We start from the raw sequence: 21,370 nt of genomic DNA on the forward strand, positions 1-21,370 counted from the left end.
CCACCAGTTCGCGTCCGAGTCGGGAAACGTTCCCGGACCCCGGGGGGATCCGTTCATTTTGTATCGTCCATTTCCATTCCAGCTTCGAATGGGTGGAATGGGTGGGATGGAACCTGGAAGGGGAGGTGGCGGGGGCACTGAGCCGAATCGATTACCATTAGCAGCGCGGGCATGATAATTCGGATGGTCAAATGACCGTAACCGGGCGCCTTTTTCCACCGGGACCGGGACCAATTTCTTTCACTAAATCATCAATCCATGGACATGCTGGTGGTGGACTCCCGTGGAATGGTGCAGTGGCCAGGCACACCCCCGCACCTCCATTCCAACGTTCACCCCCCAACGAAGTGGGCGAAATCCTGTAACGTGTTTTCCTCCCCCCGAGAGATCCCGCTGTGAGTGTGTCTGTGAGTGAGCATCCAAACGATGCTGCTCGACCACACCGGACTAATTGGATTAGTCTTGCTCGTCGACTGCATTTGTTGTTCACTTTTCACCCCCCCACCCACCCACCCACTCCCCATGGTGGCCATTTGCCTGGGTAGGGCGCACCATTTCTGAGCAGCACACAATAAGGGATTTGGCGCAATGACGTCCTGCCGAATCCCCCAACTGGCTGTGTGGCTGGTGCACGTGGCTCGTACGGGGGGTTTCGTGATAAAATGCATGTTGCAGCACAACACCCACCCACCCACCCACTCACCCATCTACACCACGTTCGGCTTCTTAAGCTGGCCTATCCACAGCGCGCCGTAATCGTACGCGGGCAGGCCCTGGGTTTGGCGGATTTGCGCCCGTGTGCGCTTTTAATCGTGTGGTCGGCTTCTTGAGCCCCTTTCGCGGGTGAGGGGTGGCCTCGGGACCAACGGGGCGGAAATACACAACAAAAAAACGGTTCCAGCTGACCTAGAAGCCAAGCGAACCCGGGCCTGTTTTTTGCTAAGACGCTGACTCGGTACGGTAAACCGTTTTCGGTCAGCCAGAAACGGCCAGCCCTGTGGTCGAGGAGCTGCCCGTTCATGGGCGCTCGGTTGCGTTCCGTTCACAATCAAATTGGCCCTCACCTTTGGGTGGGTGACTCCCCGCGCCTCGTGGTAATAAAAGATAAACCGTTTTACCACTAATTATCACATTTGTAACTGTAGCCTGGAAGTGCGAGCCGAAAAGCCATTCGCTTCACCGCGGGTCCGGTTCGTGAAGTGGAAGTGAAGCCGTAAATCATCCCACCGCGCCAGAAGCGGCCATTTTGCCAACCGATGATTTGTGGCGCGGTGGGCATTCTTGGAAGGAAAAGGGCTACCCTTTCGGACGGACATGATTAGATTTGATGGGGATTAGTGGGTGGGTGGGTTAGAGAGCGAATTAACTGCCGAATGGGGGATGATTTGTGGCGGGCGTGAGTTAACCACCCCAAAGTGGGTGGAGTGTCTCAAGAATCCGAAACCAGAGGTGTCCCTTTTGTTGGTGGGGAGTGGACTGTAAAACGGTACAGCTCCTACAGGACCTTTGAAATGGCCTCAATCGGTGCGCTCGTAGAAGCCCACCATTTTGAATTTGATGATCATTTCATTGCCATTCAAATGGCTCTTTAAAAGCCACTGCTCCTACTCGAGTTAGGTTCATCAAAGGATGCCTTTTGCCCTCCCAAAAAAAAAGCCCACAAATAGTTGAGGTTATGTTTAAAGTGAGGCGCAAAATATCGGTAAACTTCTTTGATATTCATCCCACCCCTGCCATCGTTTGCCGATAACTGTGTGTTGTGATCGTATTTTTTTTTGATCGCCTTCCACCACACGGTGAAGTTCCGTTCGCGGTCATGAAAATTCATACCACATTTAGCGCGGGAGTCACAAACCCCGGCCAGGATGGCATTTCGTTAATAAATTAACGAAGCGCAGCGAAGAAAAAGAACACCCTCCGTGTGGGTCGCTAGTGGGAGTGTGAGCATAAATTCGAAAATCAAACAAACGGCAGGCGAACGAACAGGAGAGAGGGAGAGAGAGAGAGAGAGAAAAACAGGATTAAATTTCCATCCACAAGCATGAGGTTTACCGGTGGCCATCGTGTGGAACGGGCGGGCCACAGAGACACAAAAAAAGTCTGTCCGTGGATGCCAAAAAAACCACCCCGCTGAAGAAATGCTGAGGCAGAAAAAACACACACACAGCAAAAAAAAAAAAAAGGTCGAGCCGACATGTTAAAACACCCCAAAAACGGTCCCGGTGATGGATCGAAGTATGTTGGTCGCCGGGCGGCACTAGATGCCAAATTGCCGTCCATAAAATGACCGAAGTGGAGCAACCGATCGGTTGATTTTCTCTCTCTCTCTCTCTCTCTCTTTTTTTTTTTCAGAGGGTGCTCTACTCGATCGCGTGTATGTTGCCGATCGGCTGCGGGAACTAACTGCCATGTGCCGGTCCAAGGGGCAGCAAAGCGCGAATTTGTGCGTAGTTGAGCGATTTATTTGTGGGATTCCTTTTTTTTTTGTTGTTGTTGTTTGCCCGCCCTAGTTGCCTTTTCCCAAGCCCTGCTTCAACCCCTACAGAAAGGGTTGACTTTGCGATCGGTTACTATCGGGGGGTTCGCGATCGCGTTTCGAACTGAGCGCCACTGCGGGCTACAAAGGGACCGGATCGAACCACAGGTCGAGGATGACCGCCCGGTGGTGATCTGATTTCTTTTATTACATTATGGCTTGTGTGTGTGAGAGCGTTTTTTTCCCTCTCGGCGTTAGCTTAGTTTGATTAGGTTTTCAAATCTTCCAATTCCTGAGAGGCGAAAACCGGGCCGGTTGCCAGAATAACGTGAAAAGCACTCCAATCGACACTAAAAGGGCGTTTATGTGAACCCCTGCAGGCATCCCGTGGGGTTGCATTGGTTTTGTTTTACACGCGGTGTAAACCGGCCCGGCCGGCTCCATCCGATGCACAGACAAAGGGTATAAAATCAATCAATCGGTCTGTGCAATAAACTGAATTGTGGTTGGGGAAGAAAACAACGAAAAAAAAAAAAACGCGAATCAAAATGTCTCCCGGAGAGGGCCGCATCCCGGTCTGGGGGGTTTTCTATTTAATTGCGCCCCGAATTGATAGGGGATGAGAAAATGATGAAATTTCTGATGAATTTTCCGGCTATGGTCATGACGGCTGGCGCACCGAACGCGCGCCTGCAGTTTATCGTACGAACTCACAAATTATTCCCGAAGCATTTGATTAATGAGTCTTTTTTTTCGTGGAATTAAAGCAAACACTCCTGCAGCAGGATGAGCTTCAAACGGTGATTGGTTTGATTCGCGTGCAGGTGATGTTGATCATCGCATCATTTGATGTCAATTGCAAACGAAGTGCTCATTTCAATAATTATTCTTCCCCGGAAGGCGTTTACTGGTTCCACAAACTGTCCCATGATGCGTTGCTCATTTTTCATCGGTCCCTCGACCATTTCCGGTCCCTGTAAGGGCTGCAGATCGAAAGCTTACCTCTCAGATTGGCAACATCCGTAGCGGGGGGCGCGTTTTCGTCCCACTTTGACCAGTTGTGTGAGGGCTTAACGATGTATTTTTTTATTTTTGCAAATACGATTCACAGTAAGAAATCTGCACTTTAACCAAATAGCACCACCTACACACGATTTCCAACTCGAAGAAAAATAGCTACCCCCTTCCGTTCGGCACGATTTCACTAGAACTATTTATCCGGTGGGTAGGCAAACTCGGGGATCCTGCCTTTTTTTCTTCTTCTCTCCACCGAACACCGAATCACCAATCGCACGCACGCAATCGCGCAAAACTCGCACGTAATTTTCCTCCCCCTTGCGAAAGGAAACGCGCGTTTGGTCGCGCAAATAAAACGAAAAACCACCTAATCCAGCGTGTAGACATCCGCGCGTATCGGAACCGAACTTTGCGATTAGTTGCGTCGAACTTAACGGCGAGAGCAAGAAGCGATTAGAAGAAAGAAAGAAAAGCTCCCTTCACGCGCACCAACACGCGCGCTCGACCACGCGCGGTCACGTTAAGCCGCGGAACGCACCGAAAATAGCTAAAATACCGCGGATCGTCTTAGCCGTCGCGTTCTTGTGCTGTTCGCGCGTTGGAAACTGCTGCAAAAACCCGGTCCCGGGTCCGGTGGTCGGCACGAGGCAAAAAAAAAAGAAAATCCACTCGCACTGTGTCGCGCCGTGCACGCCCGATCGAGCTTTAATTCCTGGTTTTGGTGGAGCGAAGGGCCACAAACGAACGTCCGCTCCCCCCCCAGTGTGTGTGGGTGTGTGTGGGCTGGATGGGTGGTGGTTCGGTGGTTCGATGATTCTGCACCACCGCGACGTCGCGACCGGAGACAGAGTGAGGTTTGCCTTCGAAGGCGCACGACCGCAGACTGAGGCACACATCGAGAGGCTCGTTGCGAGCCACCACCTCAGGCTCAGAGATCTCGGTTGGTCCGATCTCGGTTGCGCGCGTGCAGGCGGAACCGAAACTGCTGCTGATCTTGCGATCGGTCACCCGAAGCGGTGGTGTTGTCGATCGGCTCTTGGGGCTTTGCAGCGGTAGCTTTCGGTTGGAGCTGGGGATCTAATTTAGGGAGCAATTTTAGCCCTTAATCGTTTAATCGTCCTGAAGCTTCTGAATGCTGATGCAATGTGTGTGACCTTGGGGTTTCAGTCATTTACATATGTTTGTTTGTTTGCATAATGTATGAGCTGATGTGGTTTCACAAAGTAGGCTGATTATAAATTGACATTAAATTACTTCAGTGTCATGTTGTATATATTATTAATTTATTAAAAAAATATACAAACTTTGATACAGTAGATTTCTTGGGCATGGATAGCAGATCGGTACTTCAACCAGTTGGATTGTTTTTCCGGATTATTATGTGTGAGAGGGTTCCAAAGCTCTAAAGGACATCATCGGTAAGCTTTTGGATTTACAATTGCAATATCACATAACTAAAGTTCTAATGGAAATAAAAATGTAAAAAATATGAAGATACTCAAAAGTGTTTCAATTTCAACTACTTGCATAGTTTTATTTTCAAAAAAAGCTAGGCAGCTTTTTTACCACCCCTCGGTACCACTGTGAGGCGAATCGGCGTGGAAACGGCCCTTCGCCAAGCCCACCGCAAAAACGGCGGGTTTCGATGGCTTCGTGTGTTAGCGCGCCCGAGTGGAAGATGGAGAGAATGAAGGAGAACGAACAAAACAACCGCCTCCCGAGCCCCACGCGTTTCCAATTCGCGTGGCTCCACCGTACGCGTGGAATGCGATGTCAATGAGCCCGCGAAGGCCTGCGTGTGTGTGTGTGGGAGCGAGTACGAGCCCGCGGATGGGCTTCTAAGCGGCCACAGTCAGGGGTAGAATGGAACGACAGCTTAGGGCTGCTGCGATTCCTTCGAAACATTGCGTTTTATGTAACATTATGTTGCTATGGCAATCACAATTTTGGTGTTCATTTATTGCGAAGAAAAACGTGCTGATGATTAGAAAAATATTCAAATTTCAGAACACTGCTTTGGAAAGAGTTCAGAGTAAACCAACGTTACATTCTCTGTTTCTTATTTAAGCTGCCTACCCCTGCATTTGTTACGCGAGATCGCAACGAAATGCTTTCATTGGAATCAAATGAAAAAGCTTACCGAAAGCTTTTGCTAGCGAGCTTTCGAAATGAACTTAGCGATCGTGTGTTCATGCCACAGCTTTTTTTCGACAAAGCTTTTTACGATCGTTGGAATCGATTAAAGGGGTGAGTTGAAGTGGCGATCTTACCGGTGTTTAAGGACTTGATTAAACTTAGATGATAAGCATTCAGTAGAGCAGAAAAAATATGCTGATAGGTTGTATAACACTTCAACAGTAGTCTGAGGATTTTAAGATGATAATGCTCATAAACATGGCATGCTTTTTAAGTAATTCGGAATCGAATTCTGATATCAACAAGTGCCACCAAAACAAAATAGATAAGAATGCCATTATATTTAAAGCTAGGGGAATAGGACAAGATTACACGGTAAGCGTCGTGAGCTTTATTAAGCGTACACATTCATATTACGATTAGTAGTATCGTTCGCTTTATTAACGCGATTATTTGCACTTCGATTCGAGGTATCTCGGTAACGGGCCTCATTCAAGGGTAGTCGCGAAGCCACCCCCAAACTCAGTAGTCATCCGTGGCGTCTCCATCTGCCTCACTCGCGTACTCGTACTGCCGATCGTCACCACCCTTCTCGGCTTCCTCATGTTCGCCATCCTCATCGTCATCCTCATCGCCCCGGTACTTATCCTCATTGGCCGATTCGTCCACCTCATCCCGGTCGACTTCAGCATCATAATCGTAGTCCTGCTCCTGATTCTTCCGTCCCGCCGTTCGCCCATCACCCCCCGTTCCCTCGTCTTCACCGGTTTCCCCACTCCCAAACGACCGCTCGAAGTCAACGTCGAACCGAACCGCATCGTAGTTGTCCGCGAAATCGGACTCCCGACCGGAATCACTCTCCGCCTCACCGTCGTACTCGTCGTCCGACTCCAGCCCGATATCACGGTCCTCACTCTCATCGTCCAGCTCGTCGTGGGCCACTTGTTTGGCGGGTTTCCGTTGATCCGCCTGTTTTGGGAGCTTTCCGACGGTTTTCTTCACACCGTACCCATGCTCCGAGCTGTCGCGTTCGTTCTCGTGGTACACAATCGATTCGAAGCCAGAGTGGTCCTTCGTTTGCTGTGATTTTCCCTTCGCGGGTTTGGACGAGGACTTCGACACCACCGTCGTCCGTTTGCCGGTGGTGGGTTTTTTCACCGGTTTACTCCCCATTGACGATGCCATGCCGTACTTCTTGTGTTTGTCCGGATTGTCGATGTCGCTGCAATAAAAAACGAACGAACGAACGAACGCACGGGGCTTGATTAGAGCTTTTTTCTCTCTAATGGGGCATCCGTACCACCTACCTCTGCTCCTCGGTCACTTCGTACATCGGTTCAGGCCTGTAGTGGTGCGTGTCGACTACCAGCTTGCCGTGGTCGGCTCCCAACTCATCACCGGCTCGTTTCGACTCACCAAAACCCGTCTGCCGTTCGTGCCCGAATTTGTTGCCGTCTTTTTTGTGGAAATTTTCCCGGTGCCGAAATCCACCCGTTCCCGATTCACTGCTTGACCGCACGAAGCCCACCTCACCGTCCTTAAACCCACCGTCCGAGTGCTGGTCATCGTCGGAGCGAGGTGAGACGCTTTTTAATGCCAAAGGACGCCTTCGCAGGAACCGGGACGTCTCGAATATCTCCGGGTACATGTGCAACCCGGTACACTCCACCACAATCGCCACCGCCAGAACGAAAAGCTCCACTCGACACATGATCACTTGCACCACACACACACAAGCACACACACAAATACCGATTCCACAACTGACCGATCCTGCGATCTTCCCGAAGGTTTGCTTGCTCTGCTCCTTAACGAACGCACCGTATGCAAATGTAAGCTATCCCGCCCGGTAGACAATGATTTATAGCGTGCGGTTCTGTGATTGGTCGGTAGAAGGGGCTCAAACGCTCGCCCCCAAAAAACCGGGGGTGCAAAAGAAAATTGTGCAACGCAACGAAACTTGCACCGTGTCCCCAGGTAGTAGCCGCGAAACCCAACTCGACCGACCGACGCGTCGGTCAGTAATCGACGGTGGCAACGACGACTAACCAACATACCCACTCAGCTGGAACCGTGGTGTGGCCGGAACGGTATCGAATTGTGTCGCGCCTGGTACCGGGCATCTGTGCGTTCGCTGTGGGTGGAGAAATTCCCGTGTGCTCGGGAATATTTCCACAGCGTCCGTGCAAGAAATGTGACACATTCCTGGTCGAATGGAACCGCTATTTTTGCCCATAAAGTGATACATTGTACCGTGGGTAGCAAGCGCTAAACGCAATGACACGATGCGTCGTAAATTAGTGGCTGAACAGCGGTTAGGATGTTACTTTGAACTAAATTGAGGAAAAAATGCCAAGGGACAGAAATGAATAGAGACAACATTTTACAGAGTTAGGTCACCGTTGGAGAGCGTGAATCCCAAACACCTGTTAAAGGGAATCCCGTGCGTATTGACCTCGTACCTTAACCAATATTTGGCACAGATTTGCTTCCGTCACTGATTAGAAACCATCCACGACATTGTCGCTCATCTCGACCGGCAGCTCCGATAAGGCCGATTAGTGACCACTTGACCCAAGCCACAACACCAACCGTTCTGGAGGACGATACACCACGAAACACCTTCCAATAAAGGCGGTGCGATGCGCGGAATGCATCGATGCGGTGATAAGAAAACGGCAGCGATAACAACCATTCGTTTTTCTTTTTACCCTCGACCAAATGCTTCACAATAGTTTTGCAAACCGCACGGTACGGTATAAAATGTGATGCGTGAAGTGCAACCAAATTCAGTTACCGATTTGCGCTGCTGTCCCCCATTTTTTTTTTGCTACTGCCATTGTCTCATTGGTGGAGACATTGCGCCAGGCAGGGTGGTTTGGATTGGGGAGCTTTTTGCTTTTAAATTCACGATTGACACGCGCTCAGAATGGGACCTTCCGTTAGGCATTTAATGTTCGTGTTGAGCTTTTTGGTAGGAAGCTTTCAAGCAGAATGCCCACCGGAACCAATCTGCACCGTGATGAAGTACTACCAGCTGGATGGATCGTGTAACAACCCGTTGCATCCTCGTTGGGGGTCAGCGAACCGGCCTTATAAGCGGCTGGTGGCTGCTAACTACGCCGACGATGTATCCGAACCAGCCCACGCTCAATCGGGGTCATCGCTGCCAAACGCTCGGAAGCTTTCGATGAACCTTTTCGGTGAGACGGAGATTGAGCATCCAAGGAACACGCTTGTCAGCATGCAGTTTGGGCAGTTTGTGGCGCACGATCTCAGTTTCACCTCCGGGGGTGAGTTAAACGGTTCTTGATAGTATCTTCGTTGGCTCAAGCTAATGCTCTTTCGTTTAGCTGATGGGATCGAATGCTGCGTGGATGGTAAAATGGTTCCAAAACAGCTAGCATTTTCAAGGTGTTTCCCGATCGAGGTGCCCGAGGACGATCCAGTGATGAGTGAAGAAGGTATCGAGTGTATGAACCTGGTGCGAACGCAAACCACCCTTGAGGATCCTTGCGTGGAGACGACCTCATCAGCGGCTCAACAACTCTCCTCAGTCACCGCTTTCCTGGATCTATCGGTTGTGTATGGAAACTCGCTTGAACAGGCCAACAGTTTGCGTGTTCGAAGCACAGGTCAGATGGCAATCGAGGTTCGACAAGGCACGCAATGGCCTCCGAACCATCCCAACGGCAGCAGCACGTGTCAGTTGGAGAATCCAAATGAACCGTGCTATCTGACCGGAGATGTACGCTCCAACCAAAGCCCTCATTTGACGCTGCTTCATCGGGCGTTTTTGCTCGAGCACAATCGACTAGCTACGGTGCTTTCGGAGCTGAACCCTACCTGGGATGATGAGCGATTGTTTCAGGAGGCACGTCGCATCAACATCGCACAGTATCAATCGATCGTGTACGATGAGTGGTTGCCGATTTACCTCGGGCGTGAGAACATGCAAGCTGCGGGTGTGTTGCCGAGCTTACAAACTCCTGACGTCGTAAGGGACTACGATCCTGAGGTGGATCCGACCGTGAGTAACGCTTTCGCTACGGCTGCTTTCCGGTTTTTCCACAACTTGATCGCGGGCCATCTTGAGTAGGTTGAGGACGTAGAAGAAAGAACCACTTAGAGTGATCTAATGCGTGCTACTTTTCCAGCTTGGTAGCGGAATCGATGCAACCAACTGGTGCGATCCGACTGTCTGATTGGATCGATAAACCCTCGGTGTTAGAGCAGGGCGACAACTTCCAGGCGTTAACACGTGGCATGGCGACTCAACCGCATGATCGCGCAAACAGACACCTCTCACCCGAGGTGAAGCACTTCCTATTCCGACACGATCGTCCTTTGGGTGTGGATCTAAAAGCAATCGACATCCAACGGGCACGAGATCACGGACTGGCCAATTACAACGACTTCCGGGCACACTGTGGCCTTCCACGCGTTAGCTGGGCTGATTTTGATGATCTGCTTCGACCCACTGCAGCACGACATCTACCCGACCAGTATGGTGCCGTGGAGGACGTCGAGTTATCGGTAGCTGGAGCACTTGAACGTCCCACTGGTGATGGAATGGCTGGGGAAACGTTCAGCTGCATTCTGTTGGATCAGTTCCGACGAACGCGAGTTGGTGATCGATTTTTCTTTGAGAACGGAAACACGTTCACGTCACGGCAGTTGTTCGAGTTACGGAAAGCTTCGATGGCACGAGTGCTTTGTGACAACACAGAGGGTCTGGCGGAGATTCAACAGAAGGCGTTCTTCCTCGTGAGTGAGCAGAATCCCGTTGAACCATGCGCTCAGCTGCCAGAGGTCAATCTGATTCGATGGCGCAGCACGAAACCAGATGCCTAGGATGTGATAATTTATCACTTTTTTACGAGCCTACAAACAAACTAAGAAGTCAAGTACAATGTTTCATTAAATTCATAATAGGTATTCATTAAGGACTGCTTTTGCGAGGATAAATTTGTACCATTTTTCTGATGCTGAATGCCTAATAATCAAGTCAGCTCAACTGACGGCATTATTTGAATACACCTGATATTATTCCAATGCAGTTGGAGTTTATCACCCCTCATTTGTACGTAATTTTCGAACGCCCGCTCAAATAAATCACTTCGTTTTGCCTTGCAGCATCATAATTAAACAGAGACCTGCTGCCAGTAGGCCGTGAGTTGCTAATTGCCGTCACCATCGAAACAGTCCGGTTAAAATAAGCGTCCTTTACAAAGCAGGCGGTGGTCATCGTGCCATTTGTTGCCGCGACTCAGGCGGACCGCTTGCCATCAATCAGCGCGATCAGTGCACGAGCGACCCGTGTCATCGAGAAAGCACACCGAAACAATGGCGGACCACACAAAATGGGTGGCAATATTTTCTAAGTAATTCAAACAGGTCCATCCCCACCCGTTCACAGGCGCTAATAGAGCCTGATTCGGTTGATATTTACAGTTTACCGGGCGTATTGTTGAGTGCGAACAACGGGCCCGTCGTAATGGTGGATGTTTGCGTATTGTTCGGTCCGTAACGGCAGTAACGAGCCGGTGCATTCAACACCGACCATGTGGCTTCCGTCAAAACGGCAGTGCAACGCAAAACTGCAACGGACCAACCACAAATTCCACCCCACCAGGGGGAGGTTTTAACAACGCGTGCCACCAGCCATTTATCGTATCAGCGTCACATTAGCTGCTTTGTTGTGCGCATAAAAGCAATGGGTATCAATTACATTTTTCCTCCCGGTTGATATTAGACACGTCCGCAATATCGGCCGCCTTCTCCATCGGGCGCGCACCGTTGTTCGCGGCTGCGTGTGGGTATAAATTATAACGCTGTAAATATTGTGCAGCATAATTTGTGTGGCCACCGGTTGCGCGTGTGCGTACCTTAGATGGGGTGTTGCAAATCGTTGCGTTCGAGCTGCAGCGAGTGATTTTGATGTAGGAACACGTGTGCGCCTGAATGTATGCAATCGATCAACGTTTGTGGTGTAATGAAGTGTAAGCGGCTTTCGGTGGTATGTTGCATTTTCGCAGCGTGCTCCTTCGTTCGGAGGGTCGCGGCCATTTGTCCGATCGTGGCCTCGTGTGATGAGGGCAACACGCCTTACCGAAGTGCGGACGGATCGTGCAACAGTCTGTACAACCCGCTGTATGGAACGCCTTATCGGCCATATAAGCGACTCCTGCCGGCGAAGTACGCCGATGGAGTGTCCGAACCGTCCCGAATGTCTTCTGGGAGGTCGATGCCTAATGCACGTCAGCTGTCGATGGCACTGTTTGGTGAAACCGAAGGAGAGGATAATCGAAGCACCATCATAAACATGCAGTTCGGGCAGCTGGTGGCACACGACATGAGTTTCACTGCAGATGGTAAGAAGAATCGATCCTGGGAACTGTGGTCATTGGCCGATCTCTGAGCAGCCACTGACGAAAGAGATCTCAAGATATCCTTTTTGAAAATATCCTTTTTTCCGTCTAAAACCCACCCCCAGTGTTCGGTGTGAAGTGCTGTCCAAATGGGAAAAAGATTCGAGCTCCGGATCAACTGCCAGAACGCTGCATGCCACTGGAAGTTCCCACGGATGATCCGATCCTGCCAATCGGGGGCATCGAATGCATGAGCATGCTCCGAACCAAAACCACCCTCGAGCATCCGTGTGTGACGAACTACGGCGTTGCGGAACAGCTGTCTTCGGTGACGGCCTTTCTCGATCTGTCCATCGTGTATGGAAACAGTGCAGAACAGACGGCAAGCCTTCGGGAACACCGCGGGGGTCTCATGACTGTCGAACATCGTGGAGGGCAGGATTGGCCACCTCACAACCCCAACGCGAGTCATCTCTGTCAGATGAGACATGACTCAGACGTCTGCTACCTGACTGGGGATTTGCGTTCCAATCAAAGCCCTCATCTTGCGATTTTGCAGATCGTACACCTTCTCGAACACAACCGTCTTGCGGGAGTGCTCTCGGAGTTGAATCCCTGCTGGGATGATGAACGGTTGTTCCAGGAGGCTCGTGCCATCAACATCGCGAAATATCAGTCGGTGGTGTACAACGACTGGCTGCCTATTTATATGGGACGGGAGAATATGCTCGAACACGGGCTGCTACACGATGAGGTCTCCACAGCTGACGGGAACTATGTCGGGGACTACAACTCCCTGGAGGACCCGACCGTGAGCAACGCCTTCGGAACAGCGGCGTTTCGGTACTTCCACAACATGATCGTGGGTGAGCTGGAGTTGAGTATATCCTAAGGGAGCTTATCGAAACGTTTGGATCTAACGCTGTGTTGCCTTTATTTCGTCATGTAGCTTGAACGTTGATTCACCGGAACATCGCGCGAAGAGTGGATCGATTCGGCTCTCAGACTGGTTGCGCCGTCCTGGAGTACTGGAGGTCCAGAACAATCGAGAGCTGCTGACGCGGGGTATGGTCAGACAACCTCACGATTCCGCTAACGAACACCTGACGCCGGAGGCTAAACATTATCTCTTCCGGAATGCGAACGCGTACGGTGCTGATCTGAAAGCGATCGATATCCACAGGGCACGAGACCACGGACTGGCGAGTTACAACGACTACCGGGAGCTGTGTGGTTTCGAGCGTGCGAACAGCTGGGAGGATCTACATGGCATCATTCCACCGGCCAAAGTAGACGAGCTCGCTCAGTGGTATGACACCGTTGAGGATGTCGAGCTAGCCGTGGCTGGGGCCCTTGAAACGCACCACCCAGAAGCAACGGTTGGTCCCACGTTCCTGCACATCCTGCTCAAGCAGTTCCGGCGGACACGAACCGGCGATAGGTTTTTCTTCGAGAACGGCAACGTGTTCTCTGGGGCGCAACTGCGTGAGCTGCGGAAGGCTTCGATAGCGCGGTTGTTGTGCGACAACACCGAGGGACTCGCGAGAATGCAACGGAACGCGTTCTTCCTGGCTGATGAGACGAACCCACCGGTACCGTGCTCGGAACTGCCCGCAGTTCAGCTGGAAGCGTGGCGAGAACGCTAGCACATGCGAGATGCTGGCCGTATCCGGGATCGGTGGCGCTGAAATTGGATTATTTGCCGAATATGTTTGCGTTTCGCTGATGATGCGATTTGGGAAAGCGAACGACCGATGGCTAGCCGGTCCGTAATGGGGACTATGGTAGAGAGATGGTGAGAATGTTTCGGAAATCGCCCGCTGGGATGAAATGTAAATGTGGTGTTACAACGGTACCGTCTGCATGCAGCTGTACTAAGCGAAGAATCGATTTTTGTGAAGCTCAAATAGACTAGCTTTGGGGATGAGATGATGACGGTGAGAAATGATAGTGTGCTCACAATTTGTACACATTTTAATATGCTGATTAAAATGTAAAAGCATCAATGCAACGATCAGCTAAATGTTATCAAATTGCATACTTTTGGGCGTAATTTAAAAAGTATCTATACACCTTGGCATAATTTAAAAACCAGGAAAAATGGAGCAGTAAAATCCGATGTTGCATTATAAATATTGCTTCTAAAATATTCGTACAGAGTATTGTATTCAAAACATGGGAAATGATCATAAAATACATCATAATTTGCTATTGACTTCATGCAGCAGCCTCTGCATGCATCGATACAAACACGATTACGAAGCGCACATCGAGAGCAACATTTTCATTAATTAAACGTTACAGATACGCACGGCCGGACAATCGAAACGGCAAACTTTCCTCGCAAACAGTGGTCCCATCCGGTCGATATTGTGTTCGCAACCGTGAGTTTGCCAAATCCAATGGGCAAACACATCGCATCGTAGCAACCATTGCGATTGTCGACCTGTCACTGGCGAACATGCTGCGTAGGATACAAAATTTTCGTTGGTCGTCGCTGCTTTCGGACCTCAAATTGAACCGTTCCGTGAGGCCGCTCATCGTTGCGGGAAACTCCGAAACCGGTGGCCAGCATAGCCACGTGGAGAGTGCATTAACGGCCCTCGTAAGTACGCACCCGGCTTTGCATAATTCGCCTGACAGTGGCGTTTCTTTTTTTTTTTTGCTGACACTCTACGCTCCGTTCTCGCTTTCTCGCTCTCTTTATTTCGTTTCAGCGTGCCTGCCCGTGTCGCGTCCGGTTGGCCCACCATCAGGACGCACCGGAAATCGTACAGTTCGTGCAGCAGCACCTGCTGCGTCATGAGCCAGTGCTGCGCTCGCTGAACGTCAGCGACATGCCCGGCCACAATGCGTTGCTCGAGTATGTACGCGAGCTGCTGCGTGACAGCTTCACACTGCTCGCGATGGCCGATGGAGACGGCCCGGACCGGATCGTGGGTGTCGCGATAAGCCGCCGAAGCTGCAGCTGGGATGGAAAGCGGCTGATCGAGCGTGCGGACCGGACGCGTTGCAACCAGCTCCGTAAGCTGCTTTACATCTGGTCCATCGTCGCATCGGAACCGGGCCTGCATCAGCACTTTTGCACGCGTTGTCTGTTCGAGGTGAGACAGAAAGCGCTCTCACGCTTTGCGCCCACACAAAATCATACGCAAAACTGCATCCTTACTGTCCTTGCGTTTTAGATAGCGTTCCTTGCAACGGCAGCCGATTCACAGCGGCAAGGCGTTGGCTTCCATCTGACGCTTCATTCGCTTCAACTGGCGCGCGATTTGGGGTACCAGTTTGCGCGGATGAACTGCACGTGCGAGTACAGGTGAGTGAGAGGGTCCTGAAAGGCTGCATTTCGTCCTTTTCATTGCACCACCCAGTAGGTGTTTTTTTTTAAACATTTTTCCACCATTCTCTCGATTATTTTTAACTCTCCACAGCTCGCGACTGGCAGCGAAAGCCGGCCTGGAGTGTCACTGGTCGGTGGCGTATCATCATCTCGTCGACGGCATGAAGCAGCCGGTAGTGCGTCCGGATCCGCCCCACACGCATATCAAAGTGCACGCGACGGGCCTGTTTCCCGACTGTCCATTAAATCCTCATGCCGGTAATTAATGGCATAATTGCATTTTTGCCTTACCCATTGCTGCGCCTGCCTCGCATGTCCTCCGCGGACGGGATGGCTGTAAAAGCCATCGATAATAAAACAACATGGCGTTTCCGGGCGACGTAATGCATTTATTTATGCACATGCGACGAGCAGAGTCGCGGGCACAATTTATGTTGTGTGCGATCGTTTTCTTTTTTCCACCGGGGGGGCAGGTTCGTATTGCGCCACATTCGCCCTTTTCGAGGGCCGGTATCTGCGCGTGGGCGCGTGCTAATTTAGTGGCCCACGGTCCCGACGACAATGGTTAAATTTTTATGGCTAATTATTTATTACACACCGCATCGTAATCGAGTGCATCAGCGCTGATTTAGTCGATAGTGCCATTATCGATGCTACCGTCCATTTTTGCGCAACCCACCTGCTTCCCAGTTCATGTCTGAGCAATTATCGCTACAATACGCTTTTATGCGCATTCCCTGTTGCGTTTTGTGATATAATGCCCGGCGAAGGATGTCGCCGGTGTGTGGCGGGATGCATTACAAAATGTCCTCGGTTTCTGATTGCTTGCGGGCTAATCGAGCGTGGAGTGTTTTCTGAGCCGAGTGCTGCTTTTTTTTTGCTTTTTGCTAAAGGACCATGGGGTTGATGGTATCGGAGTGGAAACTAGCAAGGACCGTTGGCATATCGTGGCCATGTTTTATGCAGACTAATGGGATTCCAGTGAAATGTGGTTAGATGCTTTCGAGGAAATGAAAATTAGCGTTGAAATAGCTTTGAAATGGTCCGCTTGACATACGGCGTACTGAAATCGATCGAGTTGAATAATTATACCGAGAATTCTGGTGATTGATCTCGCATTTTAAATTGATCACAATTTGTGTGATTTTTTCTTTTTCTAGCTTATTTGCATCGATGGTGTAAAAAACTCCAAGATGAGCTCACAAAACACAAGTAGGCTTTGATATGTCGCATAATTCTGCTAAAATCGTATCCTTTTCCTTTACGTGCGGCAGTATCACGTGTCTGGGACCGTCATTACTCACAATTCACGTGCACCACCGGTGCTGCTCGATCCGCTGTCACTTTAAACAGCCATAATGGGATTTTCCTTTTGATATCCACCCATCCTGGCGCTTGCACGATACATTAGCGTGCAGTGGAGGTCGCGCCAGCGAGGACATACGAACGAATGGCGCGGCCGTATCGACTGTGTGTCACAAATCATATCGTATGGTTTTTTAATGAACTCCGCTGTAAATTGCACACCACCTTGCCTCGTGTCGTGCAGTTCCCTCGTACACGACGGATGTCGAGTGTTTCGTTTTGTCATCCCGCATTCAGACATGGAAATGGGGCCATGGAAATGGGACCGCTCCCGGGGCAGAAAAAGAAAGTACACTTCTCGCTCCGCACGCCGAAACGGTGCCATTGTTTGAAGAAAATTTCACCCGAGAGGATTTTCGGGTCGGTATTCCTATCCATCAGCATTCCGACGCTCGATTTTGCTCCAATTTCCACGGGGGCCGGAAGTGATGTGAAAAGGCGGGCCTGTGAACCGCCGGCAGGGCCTGTTTGTGCTGCAGTTTTTCTTCCCGGGGCGTTGCAATTTCGCCATGAATTTTTCAGCATCAGCCCATCCGTTGTTTCCGTGTTCTAACGATTTGCAAATATGTGACACATTCGAACCGTTGAGGTGCTTCGGTGCGCAAGAACGAACCCCAACGTGACGGTGGCCAAGCTTTTTTTTCTGCTTTTTCCGCTTCCCCCGAAGGCGAGAAACTTCTTTCGCAGTCTCGTTAGCAGATGAAGACGTGTTGCCTCCTTCGCAACTGAATGCGTCCGAATATTTATGAAGCAGCACTCTCGCAGCAACACCAAACTCATCGCGCGTTTGTCTCCGGATAATGGGCATCCATAAAGGGCAGCGTTCGAGAACCGCGCAGTAATGGCTGATGGCTGCAGGCGATGACGCACTATTCCCGGTGCTAGCACTTCCGGGTGTGAGTCTCGCCGTTAGCGTGCCCGCTGTCAACAGTGCATTTACATTAACCCCGGTCGGATTGGCGAACTGAAATAGCCCGCGGCCCTTTGCGTTTGCTGTCGAACATGTCCGGTTTCGGTCCTGGCACAAAACGGCCCCAACCGAACCAGGGAAGTGCCACTTAACTGTAACCGAAAAGTCATGTCCGCCATTATTCTTCGGTTGTACAAAACATTTAATGTTAAATTATGCAAATAAATCTTATCCACTCTGGTCCACCCCACGCGGCACCCGCACGGTGATAACATAATGGACTCGGAGCCGTGCGGGCGGCCATTTGCCGTGTTTTCCGGCCAATGGTAGTGTGTTGTGTGCGACGGATCGGGACAAACCCGTACGCTTCGTGTTCGTGTTGTTCGTTCGTTCGTTCGAGTGTCCTTTCCCTGGAAGCCATCCAGACCGTGAGGTTGTCACGCTCGCTTCCAGCTGCTGAACGACTCCATGAGGCTCGGCCGAGGCTCCACGAGCAGCGAACACTCAATGCTACGGGAACGCAGCTCGTTCCTGGCGCGAGTGCTGCATTGGAAATTGCATTAAAAACTTGCTCATCTTGCGCGTGGCCGTACGCGTTGTCACGGTACCGCTTTATCTGGGCAAATCTTCTCCGCCGTCGCCCGTGCGATTCGATAACATTGTAGGAAATATTAAACGCGTCCTTGCTGCTGTCCCGTTGAGGGTCTCGATCCGAGCGACGAGCGGTTCGGTGCGCATCGGAATGCTAATAAGCCAATGATGTATCTTCGCTCATCCCGGGCGCATTATTGTCGCCTTCGATGGTATCGTTCCCAGACGTCGTCGGTGCCGTTGGTTGTCATCGTTTGGTGGAAAATACGTGGGGTTGCGGGTGAAAGGGTCGCTATGTTGCGGGTGCGGGTGACAGTCGGCTAATCTTATGCAAGTTTTAATGACAATTGTATAACTTTGGCGCGTAACAGCGTGAAGCAGGCCGGTCTGACAACGGTGCGGTGATTTTGTGCGAACAGCCGTGCGAAGGTCCTTTTGCAAGGTCGAGAATACGCAGCTCTGTGAGGTCATTTGCGATAGGAACGTTGTGGATTCAGCCGGTGAAGGGATTTAATTGAGATACAATTGGTTTTTCATTTTTTGTGTTTAATTATTTCTTCGGATTTTTTTTTCACAAACGATAACGTTCTTTATTTTTTTCGAATAACTAATAGACCTACAAAACAGAGTTGTGTTTTTCTCTTAAATATATTTGCCTGTATTTGCTGATAAAATTTAAATGTTGAAAGAATTTTCGTGTTATTTTGAAAAAATGGAAATGTTTTTAGTTTCAATTTCAATTATTTAATTATAATTAAATTAATTATAATTAAATTATAATTAAATGATTATGGAAAGTTTTCATGTCCTGTTCGTATTAATTTCTCTATGTTTAAAACGGATGTGTTTATAAAGCTAAATAAGTTCATATTCCTCGTGAGAACCAACAGCTTATTTTCATAATTAAACGAATTAAACGAAGTCAAAGTTATTTATCATCGATTTGCCTAATGTACCATTTTCAAATGAAGTAGAAGTCATGTTTTAATCATTGCTACCAGGCATTATATCATCATTCATCCCATTGATTTTATCTCGTTCACTTCATCAATTTTATCTATCTAAACAGCGAACGTCTCAAATTTTCCAAATCAACACTTCAACCGTCTATCGGTCTGATTTATTCCACTCGAGAACGGCTACCTGATAGCTGCTCCACAATGGGCCATGGCTCCAGCGAGAAGTACATAATTAATTCCGATGAGTGTAATGCGCGCGCCATCGAACGAGCCAATTGGGTTGGTGATAAAAAAGGCCTCCTTCCAGCTCGATGAGGCCAGCCCGGTCAGTTGAAAGGTAACCGAATCGACGGAATCGGTTCGACAAGCCCCCGGTGTGGAAATGCAAGATAACATCAAGCCTACGTCCTCGTCAAGCTGGAAGCAGCCAATGCAAAAGCAAATGGCGTGTCACCGATGGGACTCGACATCGGTCAGGCACTAATGTTCGATGATTAATGGGATCGTAAGTACGCCGATCGATGGGCCGCTCGGGAGTACAAGCGATTAATTCGCTGCAGCACCACTCGAAACCGACCGCGATGAGTTTCTAATTGCTTTTAGATGAACCTGATTTGTGCGTGGTTTATGTGTACCACTGCGTATTTGAACGAATTCTCAACGCACCGATTGGGGCTAACTTTTTTTTTGTTGTTTTCACTAGGAATGTTTCAGGAGTATGGTTTTGGGTGAGTTGAAGCCCCAGTCCGGTGTATGGATTAGCAGTTGCGTGAGTTAGGCATTTAATACAAGTGATTTTTGCATCGCGTTTCAAAAAACAATATACATTTGCTGAATCACGCTTAATGCAAACCATAAGTTTGTCACTATCTTTTCACTCATTTAATCAATCATAGGCGGCCATGTTTGTTCGAAAAAACGTTCGTATTCGAAGCAGCGAGCAAAGTGGTTGAGCTTTTGTTAGTTTTTGTGGCTTGAAATAATTAGCAACAATGCTTGGGAGTTCTGTTCGCCATTCCGCTACGTTACCGATTCGGAAAAGCATTTTGTCAATTAGTTGCTCATGCGACCCGCACCGAGTGCCAGGAGCCGGTGTGCTTGTGCCGGTGGCGGTGTCGACTTTTAACTTTCCCTTAGTACCGGAATCAGCTCCACAGTAACGCCTGCTTAGCAGCATTCTTAGACTTGCCGTGCACGCTAATTGCTGCCGGGGCATCGCAGGAACCGTAAATCCTACCGTAAATCCAGCAACGGTTGTGCCGCAAGCTTGTGCTCAGTGGGGAAAGAAAAGTGGGGATAGCTTTACAAAAAAGAAAAGAAAAAGAAATCCTGCCGGCATGGCAGCGGGAGCCAGCATTTCCGAAACAAAAGTGGTCCCATTTTAGGCCCCGGGGTGTTTTTTTTTTGTTCCATTTCCTTTTCTTTTTGCCCCTCAACCGTGAGAGGGACGCTAAAAAGGACAACACACACACATACCCACACGCACACACCCGAGTACAAAGAGGCGTGTATTCCTGCTTCCTATTGCTTGATTGAAACGCCCGCCCGAGCAAAGGGACGGAAGTGAATGTGGAGAGTGGCAGCGAAACACCCCGGGCGGGAAAATGGGAAATAGGAAGCCAAGGGAAGCGAACCGAACAAGGATTAAAAAAATAGGAGCGAAAGAGAGCCGCTCGAAGGGGGCTCGCACGCCGGGCCAAGCGAGTGTCGCTAACGAGAGATGAAAGCAATGCCTTTTAATTGTTTGAATTACTTCGTTTGGGGCGATGTTGCCGTGCGCTTTGTAGTCGGCAGCGTTTGCGTTCGCGTCCCGCGCCGGCTTTGATGTTTGCCGGACGCGGATGGCGGCGTGGTGATAGTGGTGGCAGGAAGGAAGCGGACCAGCGGAAAATGCAATTGCAGCCCAGTGACCGTAAGGCAAGTGACCGGGCAAGCGCGCTAAATACAATTTTTGCGGTTGCAGGCGCGAAATTACAGCACGGGCGGTGGGACACCGAGCGGGCGAAATGTGTGTGTGTGCGGTGAGAGCGTAATTTTTTTGTATGTTGAGTTTTTCTTGTTTTTTCTTTTTGTGTGTTCGCTCACGCTTTGTGGATTTCATTTCCCACCTCACAGGCGCGCTTCGTTGCGTCTGATCATTAATTTACGTACGTTACGGCACTGGTTTCCGGCCGGTAAAGGCGTTGCGACAAATGAGCAAATATA

At 49.9% G+C, this 21,370-nt stretch overlaps 3 protein-coding genes and 1 pseudogene across 3 annotated transcripts; 3 read left to right on the top strand and 1 right to left on the bottom strand.

Moving 5' to 3' along the window:
- Positions 1-6,019: 6,019 nt before the first annotated feature.
- LOC128720509 (glutamic acid-rich protein-like) lies at positions 6,020-7,340 on the bottom strand. Its single transcript, XM_053814182.1, has 2 exons — positions 6,937-7,340; positions 6,020-6,851 (listed from the first exon to the last, which is right to left on the bottom strand). The coding sequence occupies exons 1-2, from the start codon at positions 7,338-7,340 to the stop codon at positions 6,152-6,154; spliced, it is 1,104 nt and encodes a 367-aa protein (XP_053670157.1). The 3' UTR covers positions 6,020-6,151.
- A 1,311-nt stretch (positions 7,341-8,651) lies between these two features.
- On the top strand, positions 8,652-10,773 carry LOC128728182 (peroxidase-like). The gene is made up of 3 exons (XM_053821858.1): positions 8,652-8,922; positions 8,983-9,724; positions 9,787-10,773. Exons 1-3 carry the CDS (start codon positions 8,652-8,654, stop codon positions 10,481-10,483), a joined length of 1,710 nt encoding a protein of 569 aa, XP_053677833.1. The 3' UTR covers positions 10,484-10,773.
- An 824-nt stretch (positions 10,774-11,597) lies between these two features.
- On the top strand, positions 11,598-13,646 carry LOC128720142 (peroxidase-like). The gene is made up of 3 exons (XM_053813788.1): positions 11,598-12,003; positions 12,126-12,876; positions 12,950-13,646. The coding sequence occupies exons 1-3, from the start codon at positions 11,598-11,600 to the stop codon at positions 13,644-13,646; spliced, it is 1,854 nt and encodes a 617-aa protein (XP_053669763.1).
- An 815-nt stretch (positions 13,647-14,461) lies between these two features.
- Positions 14,462-15,602, top strand: LOC128728198 (uncharacterized; annotated as a pseudogene).
- Positions 15,603-21,370: the final 5,768 nt, after the last annotated feature.

The sequence above is a fragment of the Anopheles nili genome, chromosome 2 (assembly GCF_943737925.1).
Source record: "Anopheles nili chromosome 2, idAnoNiliSN_F5_01, whole genome shotgun sequence".
NCBI lineage: Eukaryota > Metazoa > Arthropoda > Insecta > Diptera > Culicidae > Anopheles > Anopheles nili.